Below are 13,387 nucleotides of genomic sequence, written 5' to 3' on the forward strand. Positions count from 1 at the left end.
GAAGGGGGCGATAGGGGGGCGATGACGGGTCGAAACGGCTGACCTTTTTTTTTTAGTCAACCCACGGAAATTTAGTTACAAAAGTGTGTCAGATGATTACAGCTTGTACGCCCAATTTTCGGTACACAAAATTTGGGGGGCGATGATCGGTGTTGACATTGAAAAGGGGGCGATGGGTCGAAAAAGGTTGGGAACCACTGGTATAATTAATACTATACTGTGAGCCGTTATTTTGTTGTTAGTAAAATTGTGTCGAAATTTACTCTTCACAGATAGGTCTATGACCAGCAGAACTCAATTTATGTCCTTATCGGACGGGTATTCATCCATGCATTTAGTCTGCAGGAATTCGCTTTCCCGGTTTTCAAAAGCGGCCTTGGACGGCCTTAGACATATCTAATATCCCTAATTTTAGCATTCATATACGAAAATTGACTATAACTTTTCATAGTAACACATAATAACTGTCGTTTATTATTTTTGTGGCATATTTAGAGGTCAATCAGAGCCACAAAAACGCTGCCTTGGAGCCGCGGTTGGGAATCACTTGTCTGGACCACTGCACGTCAAGGCAGTATGCCCATTGCCCATTGCCCATTCATATCAGCTGATTGTTCCTCAATGAGATACTTTGCCATCACTGAAACCGTTTCAGCTAGTGAGTAAAAGTGATGTTGGGCATAAGAGAATAGCTTTTTTCGAAATAACAACAACAGAACTTTGAAACTGAAAAAAATTCAGCATTTCACAATGTTCTACTTAGCGTTCTTCCGAAATCTCAAATCAGATCTCGGGCTGCGAGTTGGTGACCCCTAGCTTAGGCAATGTAAAATGAGCTGTAGCCCTACTGTACCACTGAAAATAACAAAACTGCAGAGAAATAAATACTGCACCTTAGAATGCCAACCAGATATTTGAAAGTAATCCCGAACTCCTTGTCGATGAACGGGCAAGGGTCCTTTATTGGGGGAACGGTAAGGATATAGCATCCTCTTCTGTCTTTGCCTCCTGAAAAATGATTTAGGACCGTCAACAACAAGAAAACTACACGATTAACTAAAAAGTGTGTATTCACACCGAAAGGGTGGTACACACCTATAATCAGAATTATATCGCGGTTATAAATGCTACGTGCCTATGCATGCATAGTTACCTTCCCTACGTCCCTAACTGCAGCATACTTTGGATTAAAATGTTGTGTTCGATTTATACCGTGAGAGGTAGATTCTGGTTTTGCGTGGCAGGGTGAATATTCACACCCGTATATCACGCACCGGTGGTACATGTGCTACAGGCCTATGGGTAAAAGAAAATGAGGCACTTACCAGAAAGATAGGCGATTTTCTTTCGTAGAACACTTTCAATATCTTTGGCTTGCATTGTCTCTGCAAAACAGATTATTGTTCCATTATCGCCTACCTTCCCCACTGTAGTTCACACTTGACAACTAGAAAATATTCAGCATTTCTATACATTATATTAGAATTAGAATTACTGAATTCGCCAAAACATGGAAATTAAATCAAGTTTAGTGCATATCAATTCATAGTTCATTGCCATAAGCCTGAGAATAGCAAATGTACGTACAGCAAACTTGGCTACATGGTTTCGCACAATACAGATCTCCGGCAGCATTTCCAGGAAAACTCGAAATGAGAATTAAGATTAGAGCGCAGAAACTTTTCACAAATTAGATTAGAATTAGAGCAAAAATACATTCAACGAATTACATTGGAATTAGATTATCGGCATTTCGCTCTGATTAGTGTAATTAACTAGAATCATATAGGTGTCCAAGTTTGCTCTATACGTTATTCAATATGTCTGACATGTTATAAAGTTGGTCCTATCCGTACTGAACGATGAATAATCATGTTAATATGATGATCACTGGCTTCAACACGGAATGTTCCTACGAGCTACGATTACCTATAAATATTCGTAAGTAACGTACCTATCACCGACTCATGCAATTGTAGACGCAGATTCAGTCATTTGTTGTAAAAGATTTACATTAATCCACCCCGCTGAAAGGTCTGTCTACCATACTATTATTCAGTATCTGATATTAAGATCGCCGCGCCAGGTATTTGGACGACGACCATGGCAAAGACTTAATGCGGCGTTCGAGCGACGAGACGCCACAGTCAAATTCACAAACGGCTCAGTGTGCGTTCCGCTATTGTAAAGGGCCCTCGAGCTCAACGCACCAGCTTTCAACAATTACTCTTTACGACAAATTGCTTTACACATCAAAGCATTAACCCTTTGATTGCGTTTAGTTCGTTAGCATGTTATCAAATACAGAAATGTGCGTGATGAATTTCAATGTGCTATATCAATTGATGCATAAAGGGTAAAGAAATATGAATATTTCAACACTTCTTGCGGATGGATGGCGATATTTATGGAATTTGTAGAGGGGTTCAATGAACGTTTCTTGATTTACGAACATTAATTAATAATTATATCGTCGAGGTCGTTGGTTTGCGTGCACCCTGTGTCCTATTTAAACTACCGCAAGCATTAGACAAATCTATTCATATATTTACACAAGCGCATCTTCCATGTATAGATTGAAGATGTGCGTTTTAGAAATTAGCAAATTCAAAACTGCAGAAAATATCGCAATCTCACATAACTACGGTTGTCAAAATCTAGTACTCATTATTACGTCATATCAGCAGCAATGACGTGGGAAGTTCAAATGTGTACCTTTTATGCGACCACAAAGAATATAATACCGGTTCTATATGACATTAAAGATGCTATGGTATTTTTTCGACCATACCTATGTCATTGCACTGCGTGTATATGATGTGGGTTGATCAGCACGACTCCACACTCCACAGATATCCCATTTCCAATAATGTAAGAAGCTTACATGATCGACTGATCGTATGGTGCATTACATATAACAGGTGGCCATGAATCGTATTTTGGTTGAATCCGCTCCATTGCCCATGCCCCATTCGAATTATCATATGCATTATGCACAATGCGCAAGCACATACATATATAGCCAGCACCGTAACTGCCGCACCCCAAACCCCCCAATTGGGGGGGGCCCGAGCTCGAAGGGGGCCCAAAATTATTTCGTGAATAGGGCATAAATCATAAATTATTTTTTGAAAATTCATGCCAATTTTTCAAATTTTTTTCGCGCTGCGCGCGAATTCAAGAAGCCATTTATCTTTATTATTGGGTGTTAGGCCATTACCCCGCTACGACCCACCAAGACCTACAATCAAGTTTTAGGACATATAACATGCGACTCCAAGAAGTGTGCCAGAACGATCGGCAGCGAGAAAACCTTGGCCGAAAAGGTCTATGCCCTTATGCTGACCGAAGATGGCGTTCTATATATAAAATACACATAGGTTTAATTGTACATAGGCGCCTAAATGGCTGACGCCGAATGTTCCTGTCTTTGCAATCTGAACCTCACAAGACAAATACCATCCCGATGGGAAAAAATTTATGCCAGTGAAGAAATACCAATTTGAAATCGTGTGCGTCTCTTGGTTTAGAAGCCTACGTTTGGGCCAGTGGTTCCCAACGTGGGCGATATCGCCCCCAGGGGGCGATTTGTTGGTTCAGGGGGGCAAAAACGGACGAAGGGGGCGATGGCGCGTTTAAATGGCTATATTGGCGTCCATGACAGTAATTGCCGCACTCAAACCCTTAATTGGGATGGGGGGCCCACAATTTTTTTCGTGAATTAACATTAATTATAGAGTATTATTTTGGAAATTTAGGCAACTTTTTCAAAATTGTTTTGCGCTGCGCGCCATTTCGTGGTGTCTTATTTCTTACTTATTGGATACCCTTCCCCCAAGAAATAATAAGCATGAGTTATAGAAATGGGCATCTCGGCGTCAGCCATTATCACACTATGACGCACCAAGACATATAAGGTTCTATACCAATACCGAGAAAACCATTACCGAGAATGGACGTTACCGAGAATGCCATTACCGAGAATGGACATTACCGAGAACGGACATTACCGAGAATGGTCATTACCGAGAATGGACACCACCGAGAATGGACATTACCGAGAATGGCCAATGTCAAGAATATAGCTTACTGGGACTGACGTTGCCGAGAAATGTATACCTGAGCATCGATACCCAATGTGGCAACGCCGTGATGCACTCCCACGACCTGTGCATATGCATAACATGCCTGCATTGCATATATTGCATTCTCGGTAATGCCCATTCTCGGTGGTGTCCATTCTCGGTAATGTCCATTCTCTGTGGTGTCCATTCTCGGTAATGTCCATTCTCGGTGGTGTCCATTCTCGGTAATGGTATTCTCGGTAATGGTTTTCTCGGTATTGTCCGGACACCGACATATAAAGTTTCAGGCCATGTAACATGCGACTCCGAGAAGTGTGCCAGAACGAGAAAACCTTGGCGGAAAAGGACTACCTTTATGCTGACCGACTTCGATATATATATGATATACATATATATTTAATTGTCTATAGGCGCCTAAATGGCTGGCGCCAAATGTTCCTGTCCAGGAAATCAGAACCCCACATAACAAATGCCATCTCGCAGAGAAAAATTAATTGCCGGTGCAGAAGTACCAATTTGAAATCGTGAGCGTCTTTTAGTTTAGTACGTATGGGCGATTTGAATATCTTATTTTGACATAGCAGACAGGCCACGAAATGCCATTACGTAACGAAGTCATTATACCCACGGGTCCGTCCGAATATGTTCAATTATTATTTATGGGCCCTAAATTTTCCAAGACACCTCACTCGGCTTTACCGGTAAATCTGATTACATGAGTAGAGAGAGGATAAAAAATTGACAGCAATACATATGCAATTCCCGATCATATTGACCAATTCAATCATGAATGATAGAAATTTTCCGCGCTTGGCGCGAATTACCTAAAGAAGCCAACAATTTTTGCTGAGAAGTAGCGGTAAAGAGGTATCGGGGAAGTTTGGTCTGAGGGGTGCAGAGGTTTGCTTTATCGCCCTATGAGGGGTGACAAGACCAACGTATTGGGGGGGGGCTGACGAAGTGCTGCTACGGTCCTCTTGGAATGAAGTCGGAGAAATCACCTTTTTCGTGAGTCAACTCACCAAAATTTAGCTGTAAAAGTGTAATTTCGAGGTCGAGCCGAAAAGTTGACCTTTTTTCCTAGCCAATAACTCGCCGGTGATTTCAGTCTGTATGCCCATTTTCCGGTTCCCAATATTTGGGGGGGGGGGGAATGATCGCTGTGGAGTTTGAAAAGGGGGCGATGAGTCGAAAAAGGTTGGGAACCACTGGTTTGGGCGATTCTATATGTTTTGATATAGCAGACTGGAAGTCACGAAATAACATCATGTAACGAAGTCATACCAACGGGTCCGCCCGCCAGAAGATGTTTAATTATTATTTACGGGCCACCCCGTTTTCAAGACACTTCACTCAGCTCTACCGGTAAATCTAATTACGTGAGTAGAGAGGAAAATATATTGATAGCATAATATATATGCAATCGCCTATCTGATTGACCGATTTTATCATAAATTATCGAATATTTTCGCGCTTCGCGCTGACTCACAATACAGTACAGTTGATTTCGTGACAAACGCGAACAACGTGATGAGAGGGTCGTTTTATCACCCTATGGGAGCCCAAGACCCACGTTTTTGGGAGCCTGACGAGGTGCTGTTTCGTTCCTGCCAACGGGTATACGCCTGAAGATCTTTAATTATTAATGGAGTGGTCCTACCTTTTCAAACACACCTCGCTCAGCTCTACCGGCAAATCTGATTACGTGAGCAGAGAGAAGATAAAAATTGATAACAATATAGGCAATTCCCGATCATACTGACCAATTCAATCATGAATTCCAGAAATTTTTTCGCGCTTCGGCGACAAAAGCTGATCCACCAAACAAACTCCCAATGATAATGATAAATAGCGGTAAACAGCGTATCGCCGGAGGGGGGTCTGGGGGGCGAAGCCCCCCAGAAGTTAGGTCTATAACCCTATGGGGGGCCCAAGACCAAAGTTTTGGGGGGGGCCTGACGAAGTGCTGTTACGGCCCTGTATATAGCGTCTGGCATTTGAATTACGATTGCTCTAAATACGGCCTAGTAGCAAAGGTAACTCAATATTGCGCAATGAGAAAGATCCTTTTGTAAACAATTAGGTAAATAGTAATGGTAACCGGAGATCACGTTGTATTCACTTGCCTGGAATACTTTTCATTTGTTTTGTTTTGGGGTCCGACCCATCTGTAAGCAGATCCCAGCTCACAGTCGCCTTCTCCTTGGGTTGAACGGTGTACCAAAGATCGTGGCCGAATCCATTCTCTGTTTTCCTTTGCATGCTAACCTATGCTTCGCAAATATAAGCAACGACTACATACTGAAATCTGTTGGCTAACCCTGCTCGCAATGAAAATATATACAGGGTGCTGTTCATTTAGCACAGATACAGAACGGCGATACCATACAGATACAATTAAGTTGGGTGATTTAACATTGTACCTTGATATATTGAATGTTTGTTTGTCTGTTTCATTCACATAATTGGCGCTTTAACAACTTGGGTCATTTGCGCCCAGCACGGAAATTGCATTAACATCAATGCCATTGCGGTCTTTTTTTGTCATTTGCTGCCATATTTCCTGAGTTCGGCTCTCTCTTCCTCTGGGCTTTTCAAGGCGCTATGTATACAGTGGATTGGCGATGAGGAGCATAGATAAACCTCCGACACATATATTGAATGTAAAAAACTATAAATAAGATTCTCTCAAAGACAATCATTAGTATTGTGCAAGGACCTTGGTGATGTAAATTGTAAGGCTGAGTGATTCGATTGAGAATCATGTATCATCCTTCCAGTCGAGTTTAGTAAGCCACTATTCGAGTATCACTTATAATGACGTCATAACAGTATGGAGACGTGCAAAGTTGATATATTTACCTTTTATGCCACCACCTATACCGCAAATATTATAATGCCATTTCTACATCACATTCACGCTAATTTCTTATTTTTTTCGACAATGCCTATTTCATTGCACTTTGTGACGATGCTGTGTGTCATTTCCAGTGTTGCCACTCGAGGTTCGTGAAAAAACACTAGATTTGCCAACTAAAAAACACTAGATCAACAAAAAATACACCAGTTTTGAAATTTATTGCAGAAATCATAAAATATGAGGGGGATGCATTGATTAACACTAATGAAGTTACGAGAAGATTTAACAAATGACAAATTCATCACGTTTTCTGCAATCTTTTTCACGTCAGACAATATTGATAATTATTCATTTCCCCATAGCAAATTCCAGTCATTTTCGGCTCTAAGCTAACACACAGTCTCGCGAATATAAATAATGTCCATTACATTCGATCCAATCTGAATGAGAGATATAAAAATTGGTGGAGCGTCATACACTCACATATCAATGAGTCGTTTTCCAGCTTTTCCACAGTTAAAGGATCAAAGAAAGCTACACCGGGACATTCTAATGAATTAAAAACATCGAAATCAAATAACAAAACACTATAGATTTGCAGAATTTTGATAAAAAATACACTAGAACACTAGCTGAAGTCGAAACACACTAAATCTAGGATTTGTACTATAGTGGCACCACTGGTCATTTCCACTAGCGTCAGTAGATTTGCTTAACATGTTTCGCGATTCGACCAATTTACGTTTCAAGGCTTCAGCAACAGAAAATACTCTCGAATCTGTAATTTTCGTTGATTGATTACCTCTTCATGGTACAGAGCGTATAATTTCAGTACTCGAAGAAATCATCTTTCACTACCGGTAGCATACTCGTCTCGAATGATTAGAATAAATACTCTACTCATATTCGAGTAGCCTACTCGTATCTTCGTGCCCAGCCCGAGTAAATAGTGAGCGATATACACTAGAGAGGACAGAAGTAATGTCAAGGTACTACAACTCATCGATAGAGAAGCTGTACCAGTGTAGCACTACCCTATCTCGCAGGAAACCTCATTATCTCGTGGAATACTGAATAAACAAGCCTTGTATCGAATCTGCTCATGCATTCACTCTTTTCTATAGTCATAATTTTAATGATGCACACTGCGGCCACTAGTCATAGGGGGTTAAATTTCGATAACTTAAACTGCAATAACTATAATTCGCCTTTTCGTCCATGTCACAAGTGGTGTTTCGGTCACGACGAGTTGTCACGAACAAAAGCTTATACACTTGTGACACAATTCAGCTTCACATCTCGGCCACTTCAAAAGCCTCTCTGTTGCGTTTTGTTATGCCTTTGGTTTACTGTTATTCGACACAGGGCATATGAATGGGTGTCGCGGAGCTGCGCTGTGATTGAAGGTAGGGTTTCGCCACTATGGCTGAATTGAAAAGGGAAGCCGTAGATCTTGGATCAAAAGCGCCATCGTGCGGTAAAATATTTTGAAACATCACGTCACAAAGTAATGCATCATTCTTTATCATGCCAATGAAAAGGGTTGTGATTCGAGGCGGACACCAAAATGCCACGTGATGCTATTAATCAGATACCAGCACGTACCAAAATAGTTCGACAGTACGAAAAATTAACGAGAGGCGTGAATGGCTGGTTGAATTTCAAAACATCGTTAAGAGTATGGAATTAGTTAGATTTGGACAGCATTGACCGTAATTGGACTGATACATGAATACAGCAGTTTAGATGGCTGTTACCTTCTTCGCAGGAGTTCTGGGACTAGGAAACCCTGTTGTCAGAACTCTAATGATTGATCACCGGCTCTGATGATTTTCAAGTGACCTTGAATACAATACGGAGTATCGATTTTAAAGTTTTTGTAAAGGAAAGTCATGGTGAGATATGGTGTTTTGATCGTGCACATCAAATACATCTTAATAGACATAAAAATGATCGTCTTATCGTCTCATATAGCAAACTTTTTTTCCAAGTACACAGCTCTTACAGTCGAAATTTAGAATGTAGGTATAGAGTGTCGTCTTTTTCCTGATATCCAACATAAACGGCTACTATCACGCCACCATTTGTAATGTTAGCAGTTAATATTCATTATGACTGACATCACTTCTTTGTCAATAATTTCATTTGAAGCGAACATCGCATCACTAAATTCACTATACCGGTAATAGCAGTAGGCTACCCTATAATGCTCATGATTCAGCATTTTGTATAAAGTGGCGATAGACATACGTTACGTGATGAGGATATGTTGAAGTATTCTAGTTTAGGGTTGCCATACGTCCGGAATTTCCCGGACATGTCCGGAATTTCACTGAAAAATCTGCGTCCGGGAGGAATTCCTAAAATATGACCAAATGTCCGGAATTTTGAAAGGTTGAAGTAGGCTCAAAAGTTTTTCGTAAGTCAACATAAACAATATTTTTTTCAAGCAGATTTATGATATTCGAAATTCTTCTTCGCGCTGCGCGCGAGGTAATGCAACGTTTATTGGTATTAATACGGGCACCTGGCATCACATTCGCCAAACAAATGCAATCAAAATTAATATAAATTACCATAATTTACTGAAATAAGTCCAATGGTAATCGCAATTATAAGCTAACGGTATAGTACTAGAGTTGGTTAGGGCCGATTGGATGATTTAGTCACAGACAGTGGTTCCAAATTCTTGGGCTCGTTTACCTTTATCTGGGGATCGCGATGATGTTGGACGCAATCACCGTCCTAGGCCGGGAGTAAGTTTGGGCAAGCTGAATTTTTTTAATAATCAGCTTATCAAGTTTTTAGCTGGGCCATGGAACATTTTTAAGTTTGAAATGAGGTCGCGACCATTAAAGGTTGGGAATCACCGGATGAGCAACCTGCTGGTGCATCTTATAGTAGCCCAATGAAAAAATCAATATTATTGAAGAATTCCTTGATAAAATTTCACAGCCAAATGCATATAGTAATTGCCCAAGAAGTTACATCGATTACCCTATGGTGGGTTAGAGATCAGTGCTTTTTTGGGCGGAAGGGGGCGGAAAAAATGTTGTCTCGGACCTGAATAAAATAAAAACAAACAATCAGATAGCCGCACCGACCTAAAAGTATAGCGGGACTGTCAAACACAATCCTGACAGGCCAAACACGGCCCGCCAGACGATTTCATCCGGCAAGTGGAGAAATCTATTGCACACCATAGCAAGTAGCAATCAGCAGAGTTCACATTACAGAGGGTCCAATTCATGACCTATGTTCCACTCCCTTCCTGTATACAGTCGTTTGACAATGCTTTGCTGGTGTGACGTCATATTGACAGACAATGTGTAATACCTCATTTTAAATCCGCTAGTGGGCGCTACAGAGTGTCCGGAATTTGCTTCACAAAAATATGGTAACCCTATTCTAGTTTATCATTGTCATGCCATGTGCAAGCCTGAGGAATGCTGGTTATCAAAATGATATCGATGACAATTACGCTGAAATTCGGCAATGAACGAACGGAAATCGGCACCAACATCCGGAATAATGTAATTGTCATCACGAGGATGTGCGTTGGCGACATGGTAATGCAGGGCGATGAAATCACCGGTTCCTACGTATAGGAAACAGTCTTTTTACATTACGTCCGTGATAACATGGCTAATTCCCTATACTCAGTGTTATGATATGCGTCGGACATGGCTGTCAGTGTGAGCGTTGATTTTTCCGAAGTAATCGACATCACGGAATCGATTGCGGGATATGCTTTCAAGGTAAATTTGGTGTGCAGCGTTTTTTAGGCAACCTAACAATTTAATCAGTCAATCTCCGGAATCCAGAAAAAACGTTATTTTTGAGCAACGCCAATGCGCAATCGCTAACAAAGCAATTAGTATCATGATGTTGCGTTTCGACCGGACAATACGATTTTACTTTCCAAGGTGAATCCTCGCATTTTCGGACTGATATCGGAATTGAAAGAGCACTGATTTGCAACATATGTTCATTATAATGTTGGGCTGTTGACAGCCTGTTTATCGACAAAAAATGCGTATGAATGAATGGAGATAGAATATATCGTGGCTGGTCTACGGGTTTATAACGTTACATGCTAGTGTACACGGCAGGAATCAACTCTCGCGGTTTTCTTACGATAACTTCATTTAGGTAAAAGAGCACGTCGTTCGCACAGTCTCGACGCCTTTGGAAGTATTCAGGCCCATTTTCTACAACGTCAAGAAAGTCAAGGACGAGATATACTACAGGATCCACGTAAAATCAGTTACTTCGTGAAATAGTTCCCGTCTGTGAATGCTGGTTACGTTCGTATATTGCTGCAGGTACAAACCGGCGAAAACACGAAGGTCATTGTTATCTGCAAAGTCTACCGAGATAATTACGGAAACACAGTGGTTACGTTTGTTGATATGGAGCGCCGTCCCTTCTGAAATATCCTAGCATGATTTTGGTATAGTTTACGCTTACATGGATTCTGTAAAATTGTGAAATAAATATCTCCTCATTCGTTTACATTTTCTGCGACCGTCGATGCCATTATGTTAGAACGCAGATTACACTTCAGTTCCGTTCGGTTTACTATATAATTTTCATCATTTCCAATGACCGCAAGATTGCGATCAAATGAAACGATAGGAAGTGGTAGTAGTCTTGTAGAATTTTCAATTGCGACGTCGCATAGTTGATTGACATTGGCTTATGCCAAAAATACCATAGATAGCGTATTTTTGGCATTTTTCAGTTTTTATTTTTGGCAGTTTTTGCATCGTCCTCTAAATAGATAGTTTCAAACTCAAATAAGTCATAAAACGCTTTATTTGGGTCAGTTTATCAAAAGAAACCACAAACTTTGCAGCATCCACTTATAATCAGTGCCAACAAACAGTTAAAATAAGAGAAAAGCTAGCGATTTCATAGGTTAATAATATCAAACGAAACCACAAAATGTGCAGTATCCACTCAGAATCGGAACCAATAAGAAAAAAAAAGAAAAGATCAAAAGATGACTGTTATAGCTGTTGAATAGACTTATACTGTTTGCACTGTAGCAGTGCTTTCAAACTCAGGTCAGTTGAGTTTCTCCTGAATTAATTTTTCGCCCAACGAATCTGGGAAAAATCGACTTCAACAGTAGCCGTAGAAGGAAAGAATGTTGCCAGTCCTCCACAAAGGGTTTTCAGAGTTCAAAATCTTCGTAGGACCGAACCGGCTTCCAAACATCATGAAAAGAGATCACTTCGCTGGTGCTATCGATCTCATCGCAGAAAGAATTTTCTTCCCGATACTTTTCCAGGAGTGTCCTGTGGTGCCTCTCCACACATTCTATTTTGTAGCCCGACCATCCCATCCCCTTCTGTCTACCGAGATATTTTCGGAGGACTTTTGTGACTTCAGATGGATTTAATTTTACCAATTCACGATGGAAGAGTTAGCTTGTTTAAGAACATTGACGCAAGAAGACTGTCTGGCAAAACGAGACTGCCGCTCAGAAAGAGCCAGACAGTTTGTTGCGTCACAATGTTAAACAAGATCACGATGAAAAAATCGTGGTTGATTTTGGGTTTTCCAGATCCATGAGCAGAATACTATTTATATTTTCGTCATGAGTACAGCAGCAGCTTTCCTCTGATACCCGTTTTATCAAATTTAGCGCTCGGCAAGTCGGTCGAAAACGGTCGTAAAATTGCCTTTGGACAGATGCCGTCAGCCGTTCAATCTCGCTGTGTCCACACCATTTAGGACACTATGCTTTTACCCCTAATGGGTGGGTTGGATCCAGATTAGGAAATTTGCCCTTCACACACGCTTTTCTCGCTTGTAACGCGGTCCTGTTAACACAACATCATGAACGTTTTTTGTTTGAAATATTTTATTCTCGAATGAATCATGAATTTTTAGTTTTGGCAGTTTTGGCATCAGGCTCCTGAAATGCCAAAAATAACACGGCCTGCCTATAAGGCTTCTTACACGAAAGAGGTACCTTGGTCTATATCATGGTTCTTGAAGTGGCCACCAGCGCTCCATGGGGGCGTTCGTGTGCGTGACGGGGGCGCTGGCACTGTAATGGGCGATTGGGAGGCGCTGCATACAATATTGGGCGGTAGACGGGCGCTGAGAGCAAATGGGGCGGTGTAGGTTCAGAAGGCAACTACTGCGTACTGTTGAAACGATTTATAAATAAAGCAGCTAAATTCGCAGTAAAAATGCAGAATCGATTTAGTCAGAGCAATTTACCGTCGTCCGTCGATTTATTCATCTGTTTATGGAAAAGTCCATTATTACTTGGCAATGTTGATCCTGCCCATCAATGTTTTGAGCAGTTATGTGAGCAGTTAATGCTCACTGCAAGGTGTGATGGATTACGAGAAATCGTCTAGCGTGATTTTATTCTCTGTTTCAAACGACCGTAGATTTTCCGCAGTGCTGCGACCGTGGCCTT

General features: G+C 41.1%; 1 protein-coding gene and 1 long non-coding RNA gene across 3 annotated transcripts in view; one reads left to right on the forward strand and one right to left on the reverse strand.

The window, feature by feature from the left end:
* The window catches only part of LOC145439972 (titin-like), a 515,551-nt gene that overhangs the window by 339,535 nt on the left and 162,629 nt on the right, over positions 1–13,387 (reverse strand). Inside the window, exons 2-4 of the mRNA XM_080317640.1 lie at positions 6,212–6,406; positions 1,326–1,385; positions 894–1,008 (exon numbers count right to left, since the gene is read on the reverse strand). Of these exons, the coding sequence (XP_080173766.1) occupies positions 894–1,008; positions 1,326–1,385; positions 6,212–6,347 (311 nt within the window). The 5' untranslated portion in view covers positions 6,348–6,406. The remainder of the gene's footprint in view (positions 1–893; positions 1,009–1,325; positions 1,386–6,211; positions 6,407–13,387) is intronic.
* LOC145438665 (uncharacterized) lies at positions 10,556–11,465 on the forward strand. 2 transcript variants are annotated; one of them, XR_013914990.1, is made up of 3 exons: positions 10,556–10,703; positions 11,098–11,211; positions 11,271–11,465. It is a non-coding gene; the product is annotated as an uncharacterized LOC145438665 (long non-coding RNA). The 2 variants fall into 2 exon arrangements; XR_013914991.1 differs by having other exon boundaries at positions 11,098–11,202.

Source organism: Botryllus schlosseri, chromosome 5, assembly GCF_051294905.1.
Source record: "Botryllus schlosseri isolate E-star chromosome 5, Bs_hap1, whole genome shotgun sequence".
Lineage (NCBI taxonomy): Eukaryota > Metazoa > Chordata > Ascidiacea > Stolidobranchia > Styelidae > Botryllus > Botryllus schlosseri.